This window comes from Arachis hypogaea, chromosome 12, assembly GCF_003086295.3.
Source record: "Arachis hypogaea cultivar Tifrunner chromosome 12, arahy.Tifrunner.gnm2.J5K5, whole genome shotgun sequence".
NCBI lineage: Eukaryota > Viridiplantae > Streptophyta > Magnoliopsida > Fabales > Fabaceae > Arachis > Arachis hypogaea.
In genome coordinates, this window is record NC_092047.1 from 120,288,164 (window position 1) to 120,299,834 (window position 11,671).

General features: G+C 33.3%; 1 protein-coding gene and 1 pseudogene across 1 annotated transcript; one reads left to right on the forward strand and one right to left on the reverse strand.

Moving 5' to 3' along the window:
- Window positions 1–3,052: 3,052 nt before the first annotated feature.
- LOC112728987 (probable E3 ubiquitin-protein ligase LUL2) lies at window positions 3,053–6,630 on the forward strand. Its single transcript, XM_025779359.3, has 3 exons — window positions 3,053–4,163; window positions 5,277–5,844; window positions 6,212–6,630. The coding sequence occupies exons 1-3, from the start codon at window positions 3,727–3,729 to the stop codon at window positions 6,332–6,334; spliced, it is 1,128 nt and encodes a 375-aa protein (XP_025635144.1). The 5' UTR covers window positions 3,053–3,726; the 3' UTR covers window positions 6,335–6,630.
- A 271-nt stretch (window positions 6,631–6,901) lies between these two features.
- LOC112728986 (uncharacterized) lies at window positions 6,902–8,560 on the reverse strand (annotated as a pseudogene).
- Window positions 8,561–11,671: the final 3,111 nt, after the last annotated feature.

Sequence of the window (11,671 nt, forward strand, 5' to 3'; positions counted from 1 at the left end):
ATTTTTTTTACTAGTATCATTTTAAAAAATATTTAAATTCTTTTAGCAAAATACACAATAATTTATTTTACACGTAAATTCTTTTAGTGTCTAAAGTATTTTTTAAGAGGTGTTTTGCCATTTTTTTTACTAATATCATTTTCAAAAATACTTAAATTATTTTAGCTACATATTTTGAAAAAAAAAATTTTTGTCTATTATTTCATTAATAATATCTGTTTAAATCAATATTTAAATATTTTTTAGCAAAATGCATGTAATGAATTATATTCATTTATTCTGTAATTCTTTTTATTTTAATATTTTGCTAAAAGATTTAGCATAAATATAAATTAAATAATAAAAATTAAATTATTTGGCTACTCAACGCGGGAATCTCTTTTTTGTAAGTTTTAAAATTTTTTTACTAGTCTCATTTTAAAAAATATTTAAATTCTTTTAATATTGATTTTCCTTCAATATACTTCATATTGACAAGATTTCTAATTAAGAATGCTTTATTTTGTACATTTTTCTTCTTATATAACTGTTTCAATTTATTCGACATTTTTTCGGCATTCGTTTCGGTGTCAACACGTAGATACACGCTAAAATCAAGCCATTGCCTAATCAAAGCAACTATCTTCCGATTTCAACTTCTTTCATTCAACATCAGATTTAGTACTTTTGGATTTTTATTATCCCCCTCCACATGATCATACAGGTCCTTACTTCCAAATCGAATAATTTTGGTAATTCAATTTGACCATATTTGGCACATGAGTATTTTTCTCTATTTGACCATATTTGGCACATGAATATTTTTCTCTATTTAATCGAGATAAACAACCAAAGCTCTGATACCACTTTATTAGGAAAACTCAACAAAGGTTGAAACAAGAACCTGTCTAACAGCGGAAGCACCAAAAATAATTTTTTCACAACTTGTGTGATTAAATAGGCAATACCAAAGATACTACAAACAGCCAATATAATGACAGAAATTAAATAATTAGACACAAGAATTTTAACGTGAAAAAATCTCTAAAAGAGGGACAAAAAATCCACAGAACCTAGTCCAGTAAAATATTTCACTATCAGAACAATGAGTACATAAACAATCTTCTTAGTGATACTAGAACATCTCAACAATCAACAAAATATATTATCAAAATTGTTAGAATCAACATAAATCTTCATAAAGTGGGTATCTCAAATCAAACAAAAAAAAACAACTAATAAATTATATCATAATATTATCTCTACACTAAGAATAACATACTAAAATTTCATAAAAAAAATAAAATAAATTTACCAGTTTAATCAAAACACATTGTAATCAGAGCACATTATAACTGCCATTTTCCCCATTTTTCTCTTCTCTTTGGGGTTGCAAAACCCTCCTCGTTTTGCTTTCTTTCAAAAATTGAAAGAAGCCTCGTGCTTTCTCTCTCTTTCCTCCTCGTGGCTTAAAGCCATTTTTTTTCTTTATTATTATTTTTTTTAAAAAATTGTAGACTCCACTTAATTGAAACCTACCAACACTCTGCAATCTAACAACAATAATAATAAGAGAAAATGACAAATAAATATTTGACCTTTTAATCTATAAATCTTGAAATGTTTAAAAATTTAAAAATATATTTAAGTTATTAATTTTTTTAAAATTTAGACATATAAGTCTCTTATATTTATTTAGGTCCGTCAGACTCAACAAAAAATCAAACATGACTCTTATTGTACTGACATGGTTGATACGAATACACACGTAAAAGAATTTTTAAAATTGACAAATTTGACTTAAGGATCGATATGTTCAAATTTTGAAAAGATCCAAGACTTAAATATATTTTTAAATCTTCAAAGACTTAAATGTTTGCTGACAAAAAAGTCAAGGATTAATTTGTCATTTTTTTAATAATAAATATTTTGTGGCATTTTTGTCTCGGTATTTTGCCATGCATATAAGTGGATAGTTGGAAAACAGTAGTAGGTCAGTGCAATTTTGGTCATTTAGAAATAATGAGAGTGGAAAAACAAAACCAGCCAACTATGAGCCTATGATAAGAGGAATCTTTATTGGATTAATAATGATATTTAGAAGATTTAAGGCCATATTTTGAGCGAAATCATAGGATTATAGGAACAAGCAATCTTAAAAGAGGAGGATATGTAATGATTTGCTGCTTAACTATTCAACAATCAGCATACTAGCTTGTCTTTATATGTATATTGTAATAGTAGCAGACTAGCAGTAGTGGTGAAATACACGTGTATGGCACCACCCTAAACCCCCACCCACTTAATCTCCCCTTTAGAAACTGCTACAGATCCCTCTATTTGGGGTCATTGCCGAGCCGTTGAAACTGATTTTCATTGTCATAATTGTTTTCTACTTTGTGAATTGTAATCAAGTCGCCAAAGTGTCACATCTTATGCTATAATGAATCACCTTAAAATAAAGGGAGGAACAAAATCAAATAGTTCAATATAATAGGTCAATTGTTAAACTATATATAGTAGCATGCCAAATGTATGTTGCTGCATATTAGTAACAACCTTCAATTCATAATTTACTAAGATTGCGAGCTTATTATGATTTATGAACTTAGCTTGATAAAAAGGAAGCTCAAAATAAGTAAGCAGACAGATTTGTAAACATTACAAGAAGGAAAACACTATAATGGAGTGGGAATACCAGCTAAATTAAGTTATTAGTTGGGGTCAGTCAAGTCAGTTTGAGCTGTATTTTAGCCATTCAAAATAATTATTGCACTGAAAAATTAATAGATAGGAATATGTAAAGAAAGAACAACTCATTTCAAATTGAATAAAAATTTGAAAGTATAATTTTGATAAAAAAAAAAAAGTTGGAGATGTTAACTTAACTAAAATGATGATCAAATTAAGGCCGCAATTGGAATAGGCTACAGAGGAATGACGTGTAGAAAATGCCAAAATGCACTTGTTGAGGTAAATAATTAACTCTCAAAGCTGTATAAAATCTCGAAACCCTCTCAGCCACATCATGCTTAATTATTTATGGTATTAAATAAGAGTATTATATTAGGAAAATTGGAAAATGACAAAAACCAAAGTAGGGGAAAGAAGAAAAAGAGGAAAAGTGGGTCACTTTATTTTTCATCCCATCCATTTGCTCCATCAATGGTGTTTCTCAAGCTGGCTGAGTGGAGCTTTACGCAACCCCAATTACACCCACCACAACGAATCTCTAATTTCTTTCTTTCTTTCTGTTCTTCCATTTCTATGCAAAATACCCACTCACCATCATTTCCCATCCCCTGTTCTTTTCTTTTCCACCTCTCTCTCACAACATCCCTTACATTTTCACATGGATCAACAACACCCTTTCAATTACCACAACTAATTCAGTGACCCAATTTCCTTAACCCTTAACCCTCTTGTTCAACCCCCAATTTACTCTTCATTCAGCTCAAAGTTCAGTTTTTTAACTGTACTTAAGAAAAAAAAAAAACAGGGGAAAGGGTTCAAAAAAACAAGCTTTACTCTGTTTTTTTTTTTTTTGTTCTTTCTCTTAAATTATGTCATATATTTTTTCAGTAACAGCAAACACCCTTTGAAGCTCCACATCAAAATCAAATACCCAATAAGTTTAACCCTCAATTCTTCCAATCCAACCTCATTTTTCTTCCAATTCAGCTCCGAAGTTTCAATTGGTAGCTCTAGCAGAAGAAAAACGGGGAAAGGGTTTTTGAGAGTGATCATATGGGTAACATAGGAAGTAGTAGTGCCAGCAACCGCAGAAGACACGGTGGTGGCGGTGGCGGAAGTGGACGGAGGATCCATCCTCCACCTCTTCCTCCGCCGCCGGTGACGCCACAGCCGGAAATCACAGCCAATCGGTTCGTGTACCCTGCTGCTGCGACTCCATATCATAACTATCCCGGTTATTATCCGCCGCCGGTGCCTTTGCCGGCACCCTATGACCACCACCACCGGCCCGCGGCGGTGGAGCCGATGTGGGGGCGGTATCCTCCGCCGGCAGCGCCTATGCCTCCGACGCCGTATGTGGAGCACCAGAAGGCGGTTACTATAAAAAATGATGTGAACATCAAGAAGGAAACTTTGAGGATTGAAGCTGATGAAGAGAACCCTGGGAAGTTCCTTGTTTCATTCACATTTGACGCCACCGTTTCTGGGAGGTATGTTTGTTTTAGGGGAAAAATATAGATGTCAATGGTTGGTATGTAGTCATGTTCTATGAATGGATATTATGGCATTGCTTGATTTTTATGAAGCTTAATTGATTAAGTTGGACAAGGTTTGGTGGTTGTTGTTCGTGGTGATGTTTGTGATATGATATGATGTTTACAATGATCATTGATGTTGTAAGATAGTGCAAGATCATGATTGTTGAGCTTATACTGGATTTTATCAACTCACCTTGCTTGTTAGTGTTAATATGGTAAATGGCTTGAATGGACTAATTTATTTATCTTCAATTGATAGATGTTAATCTTATCAGCTCAACCCTTTTGAATTAGAATGATGGTTAACTTGATTTGCGAATTGTAATGAGAATTGAGAACATCCATTTACCAATGTGGAGTAATGTGGGTTGCTATTGTGGACACAACATTTTGCTCTATCTAAGCTATAACGGTGTGTTGAAACAGCATTCTTCAAATGTAAATATTGATATGATCATATATATGAGTCTGCATCTACACGAATGCGCGATAAGTTGATGATTGTAGACAGCTTAATAGTTTGGTTATAGCTTATTTTTTAATTATATTTTCTAAAACTACTAAAATATTTATGTTGCTACTTGCTAGGGTTCAATATCCTTTGCAATTGGGGAAAAACGTGAGTTGCTGCTAAAGATTGCAAACATGAAGATTATCTTCATTTGATAATCAACATTGCTTATAAATTCTACCCTGTGTGCTCTTACTTTGTTTTCTTTTTTTTTTTGGATATATTTTTTAATCTGGTCCCAGACTAGGCATTAGGCAATATAATAAAGTTTTCATCTGTTTGAGAATTTCCTTTAGGTTTTCAAGAATGCTGTTCTCATCCTATAATTGTTTTTTGCATCCTTCTCAGTTATTCCTGTTCAGTGCTTGACCCTTTCACTTATAATATCAACATTTGTTAAGTATATTTACTGTATATTATGTAATGTGATTGAAAGGTCACTTACCTATGCCTTCAATCATATAACCAACTTCAATCTTTCAAGATTATAGATCTGAATATTTTCTGCTATCGTTATTTATTAGTTTGTGTTTCCTTTTGTCTGTATAAAACAGCATTACTATACTTTTCTTTGCAAAAGAAGGTGAAGGCTGCATCCTTACTCCAATGAAGGAAGATTCTCTTCCACCTGTGACTGTACATTTCCAGCAAGGTCTTGGCCAGAAGTTTAGGCAGCCAGCTGGAACTGGTATTGATTTTTTGCAATTTGAGGAGTCCGAGTTATTGAAAGTGGGAGAGATGGATATCTATCCTCTAGTAGTTAAGGCAGATGCAATGTTGGGCGATCATGACGGATCAAATGAGACTCCAAAGCATGGATCAAATGAAACTCGAAATGAAGGATCTAATGAAACTCCAAATGACGGACCTAATGAAACTCCAGTAACAGGTATTACAAACTCGCAGATAACAAAAGCAGTGTTTGAGAAGGAGAAAGGGGAATTCCAGGTGAAGGTTGTCAAGCAGATCTTGTGGGTGAATGGATTGAGGTATGAGCTGCAGGAGATATATGGCATTGGAAATTCAGTGGAGAGTGAAGTGGATGGAAATGACCCAGGAAAAGAATGTGTTATTTGTCTGTCAGAGCCCAGGGATACGACTGTCCTTCCTTGCCGTCACATGGTATTCACTGTCTCCCCTTTTTGGATTAATTTTTCTCTTGATCATTTCATTACTAGAATGATGCCAGTGGTAGTCATGGATATCATTCCATGAGCATCAAGCTACTACGAAGTGATATATGATGTTGTTGGCAAATTTCATCAACTCTACGTGTATGCTCGGTTTGGGGGAAAACGGGACGCAATTTCCATGGATGAGCTCCATGTGTAAAGTCCTTGATATCATATCATGGGTATCAAGTTACAAAGTGATATATATATTTCATTGATGTTTTGCATACTCATGGAGCTCATCATGAAAATTTCCACCCAGAGTTGTTTTGTCTTTCCTCAATATTTCAACTGTGGTCAATCTTCCCTTGTTGTAGTGCATGTGTAGTGGATGTGCGAAGGTTTTGAGGTTCCAGACAAATAGGTGTCCAATCTGCAGACAGCCAGTTGAGAGGCTTCTGGAGATCAAGGTTGGGGCAGAAGCCGAACCTCAGGAGTGAAGAAGATGAAGAAGACAGTGATAGTTGACTCAAGCTTCCTGTACAGTCCAAACTCCAAATTGTGTTATATATATATACTTGATAGTTTGCCTTACTTTCTGGGTTTTTCCCAATAATCACCCCAAAAAGGGGGTAAAAAAATTCTAAAAAAGGAATCTATTTATGACATATTCTGTGACATGGTCAAGCGGCTGGCATTGCACCTGAGTTTGTAAGCTAATGCCTCCACCATGCTTATTTGATTTTGGCTTCCCTTCTAAAATATAATTGAATGCTTTTCTCATTTCTTTGGATGACATCATTTTGTTATATGTATGTATCTATAATTTCATTTATTTTTTGCTTCTCAGGAGACTAATCCCTTTTCGAATGTAGTTAGCCTTTGTTTCGAATCTAAGTTTTCTCTACTTTTATGACTACATCACATCCTTGTCGGTAAATACTAAATAGCTTCATCATGCTCCATAATGACCACAATATCCAAAGTGGAAGAGTAAAGTAAATAGCGATATTTTATTGTCAAAATTGATTCGTCACAAATTACACAAGTATCATCAATACCTAACATTTATAAGCATTTCAATAGATTAGTAACCTTCATTAATTTGTACCAGGAATTATTCGCATTTCATGATACAGGAAATTTACACTTTCCATCAAAACCCAAGTAAGTTACACAAACCATTTATAAATTAACGTGGATATGCATAAGTCATAACATTAGATAAAGTAGTACACAACAGCAACAACACTAAATAGTTCTTTCTCTAATCAAATAAACCATGAACACAAGAATCTGAAAACTCAATAATTACCGAACATCAACCACCTTGTTAGACCCTTGATGCAACTCATCTGCTTCCCACCATTGATGAACATAGACACCACTATCTCTGAGTCCCTTGTAAATATCCATGCAACCTTTTTCTTCCGTGTTTTCTGAGCAGCTGAGAAACAATTCATTAACAAAGCATATGGCTCCACTTTCAAACATATCCCTTAGAAACTTCATTTCAACATTCCCTGCATTCATCTTCAACACCACAAAATCAGCCTGCTGCACTGTCTCTTTGAACCATGCATGGAAGTCAAACTCTTCACCCTTGGAGGACGAGGACAACCCCGGATGATAAACAAAGGTTATGCCAGGCCTTTTCACATGAGACAACAAGATGGAAGTATTGTAGTGAACAAAGTATACATTGAAATCTCTAAAATCAATGGGGTAAGATGGAAAGAACCAATTAGTAACATTGTTAGGCACCCCACCAACTCCAATGTCAATGTACACCAATCTCTTCCTATTAGACATGTTCACAACTTAGGCAAGTATGAGATTCTTTTCTCATGCTCTTGAGATGTTTCCTCATCAGCAAGAGGCTCCATGAGCTCTATAAGAGGCTTGGTGGAGTTCAAACTTGGACAGTCTCCTTGAAGGTGGTGATTGAAGACAAATGCAGAAGAGCTTCTTTTCTTGAAAACCACAAGGGTAATGCCGTTGACAAGAGTGACATCCACAACACTTGAAGATCTCAACATGGATGAAACTGAGGAAGAAGGAGCATGATTGGGACGTATAAGCAGTGCGCCAATTCCCCCAGGCTTGAGGACCCGCTCCACCTCAAGCAGCAGCAATGCAGGCACAGAAACCTTGTCCACATCCTTGGTGAAGACGAAGTCAAAGGAAGAGTCCTGATAGTGAAGCTGAGACAAGAGTGTGTTGTGGCTTAGGGAGACAGCGGTGACACTAGTGAAGCCAAGTTGTCGCATTGCAGAGACAGCAGGCATTGGTGAGGGTTGTCCAACGCAGAGGGAGGTAGCTTTACGGTTCAAGAAGTGGTTACGCAATAGGTGATTGACAGCAGAGGTAGTGAAGTTGGCATGGTTGATGCAGTTGAAGGAGTCCCAGAAGGAGTTGTAGACCCTGCTCTGGAACAAGTAAGAGCCAGAAGTGTTTTGGTTGAGACACTGAAGGTGTGTTTCAGGGGCGAGTGAGGCTGAGAGGAAGTGGAGAGTAGGAAGGAATCGGAGCAAGGAAAGCAAGGAGATAGCAGAGGCAAGGAAGAGTGCACGGAAGAAGAGTGTCTTGGCTATGGATGCTTTGAAGGAAGAGTGGGAGAAGAAGGCCTTGGAAGAATCCATATGTATGTATAATATAAGCATACAACATGTGTCCTATTTAAGCTTCTTTAACATTATGGCTTTATTCAATAAAAATCCCATCATTATCTTTATCGATTCTTTTGATGCATTTGTAATATATGCGATTAATTATATATTAACACCGTACACACAGCATCAATATAATATGCGACACTTTGGACTCTGCATCTTAGGCAACCCTGGACAACCTGGACTTTGCACTTTCTAGTGTCGGGAACACCATAATGTACAAGAAAGCTTCACCACTGCATCATGCTTTCAACCAAACCTTAGCTTTATTCTCATGATAATTTAATAAACTCGCTTTAGAATAGCATCATTGAGCTCATTACCATAGAGCATAATGATCTCAACTACTTTGATTAAGCATGTTAAAGTAAACTATTTAAACTTATCTTCATCTTCTCAAGGAATTAACATACGTGTATACAAATACCCATTTTTTTATTTTTTGCCATGACTCATGATTGAAGAACTTGGTAGTTGAAACGATTGGACTAATATGGGTTTAATATACTGGGCCTACTCTGTTAGCCCAAATTATTCTTTTCTTGTTCATCCACTGTTAACCAGGAGTATGATTTTGAATCTTTTAAAACATGGGCAAAAAAAAAAACTTTTAAAACATATTATCAATATGTTACCATTTTGTCATTATTTAATTACCGTAGCTCTATTTAGTGTGTATTCAGTATTCACGTAATACTATATACAATAATCTTACCATATTAAAATGATCACACATTGATAAAAATATGTTTTAAAAAAGTAGCATCTTAGTGATAAATTCTAGGAATAGTGATAACTAAATACTTTAGCTTAAAAATGATATATATTTAACTCAGCAGAATATGTTAATTATATGATTAATATAAAATGTTTTTGAGAGTAGTTATATATTTAAGTAATTTTGGCAATTAAGTTTAATCAAATTGGCCTAAACCCAATAAAAACTCTTTTTATTATACGTAGCGTGTACACACGTGCTTCACTAACGCAAACGAAACTCCGCTTCACTTTGTGTTTGTTCTTCGTGCGCCTCTTCCTCCTTCTTCTATTGGTGATGTTATTGCTGCATTTTGTTTTTATTTTTTCTTCTCCTTCTTTTTTTTTATGTTATTGTGGTAATTTATTCTTTTTTTTTGTTTGATATTTTTTTCTATTTTTGTTGGTTTTATTTCTCTCAAAAGAATAAATTAAGAAGAATTTTGAAAAAATGAAATAAGAAGAAGACGACGAAGAAAAATATATGAAAAAGGAGAAGAAGACGAAACAAAAGATGATGAGAAGGAGGAAGAAGAGTTTTGAATTGTGTAGGACAAGAAAACCAAATGCACCGAAATTACATAGTGATTGCGACACAATTAACTCAAAAATGCACTAAATTTAAAGGAGTTTTTGAGTTTACAGGATGCATAATTTTTAGTTCATTTCTTATTATACAATGGTGTTGTATAATAATATTTCGGTTCATTTGTAATCCAAGTGTATTGTCGATGAACTATTTGTCCCAAAAGTTGGGATGAATTTCAAGATAAATTGAATGGAATAAAATAGAATCTAATGCAATTGAATAAAGTGATAATGAATAATTTTATTCTTCGTTGTTAAAAAATTTGGTCAATACTTATCCACAGCATAAAGTGAATCTCAATTAACACACAAATGAACTGAAATTAGTTCAGATTTGAACAAGCAGTAAAAAAACTCAATCATCAACAAAAACACATCAAATTCATTTTTTGATCCAAATGAACCTCAATTAAACTAAAAAAGAACCGAAATTACTTAAGGAATAAAAAATTTGGTCAATACTTATCAATAGTATCAAGTGAACCTCAACTAATTGACAAATAAATCGAAATAAGTTCAAATTTGAACAAGTAGTAAAAAAGATTTAATCATCAACAAAAACACATCGAATTTATTTCTGGATCTAAATGAACCTTAAATAAACTAAAAAATGAATCAAAATTATTTAATGATGACACCAAAGAAAATCAGAACCAATAAAAATGTTAGCAAAATGTTAGTGTTGTTAGTAATGATAATAACGAAAAAAAAAGAAAAAGACGACAACGTAGCATCAAAGAAAAAGATGAAGCGACGGCAAGATGTAGAGCTTTATTCAATATTTTACATTCGTATCTATTGAAATTAATATAGAGAAAAATAAATTAGAAGAAGAGAAGAAGAATCTGTATGTGTAAATTTAAAAAAGAAGATAAAGAAAAAAAAACAATAACATTAAAACGTATGCATATATATTTAAAATATTTAGTTTAATTGGACTTAGAGTTATAATAACTTAGATGTAAAATTTTATTCAATATCTTTACATTCGTATGTATCGAAATTAATATAAAGAAAAATAAGCTAAAAGGATTTCGGTCAGCATGAAGACAAATTCATCATCTCAAACGAGATCAAGTGGCAAGATCAAATGCAAATTGGATTTTATCATGGGTTATTGTTTTCTGTCCTTTTCTTTTGGTCGGGGGTTAATTGTTTCCTAAGTTGTTAGTACCATCTCGTTGACCCTCCAAAATAGGAACATCTCTGCACAAGATGCATAATCCAATAAGCATAACATAAGCTACCAACGAATCATTGACATTTTGACATATCGAAGCTGTGGCGTATGGAATTATTATTAATTCAACTGAAAATTGTTTGATTACGAAATTAGACATATTATAAATCTCAACAAATATAAATTATTTAAGTATGATATGAGAAGATAATAGCATTGAATTTTAAGAAAAAGGTAAACGTATTTTGATAATATTTTTTAAAATTTTCTCCTCACAAAAGAATTTATTTTCATCATTTGAATATTTGTCTAGTACCTGGTTCCAGCATATATATCCACGTAAGTATACACTTATATTATAGTTTTATTTGAAATTTAAAGTTTTTCTCTATACAACGTATAGAGTATATAATTGTGAACAAATAAACATGCTGATGCGGTTCGTTTTGTTGTGACTTGTCAGATATATATATATATATATATATATATATATATATATATATATATATATATATGAGTTGTAGTTATTATTATATTCATTTCTCGAGTTTTTTCCTATGTTAGGTTTACTGTAAAGCAAATTGCTAAAACGTTCTTCGGAGATCAGGTATATACAACTAAGTCAACGTTGATATAACATT

What these genes read in the sequence shown, in the direction of transcription:
- LOC112728987 (XM_025779359.3), top strand. Translation starts at nt 3,727, where the DNA reads ATGGGTAACATAGGAAGTAGTAGTGCCAGCAACCGCAGAAGACACGGT. An exon ending in GACGCCACCGTTTCTGGGAG is followed by an intron (nt 4,164 to 5,276) that starts GTATGTTTGTTT and finishes TGTATAAAACAG; the next exon opens with CATTACTATACTTTTCTTTG. An exon ending in TCCTTCCTTGCCGTCACATG is followed by an intron (nt 5,845 to 6,211) that starts GTATTCACTGTC and finishes CCCTTGTTGTAG; the next exon opens with TGCATGTGTAGTGGATGTGC.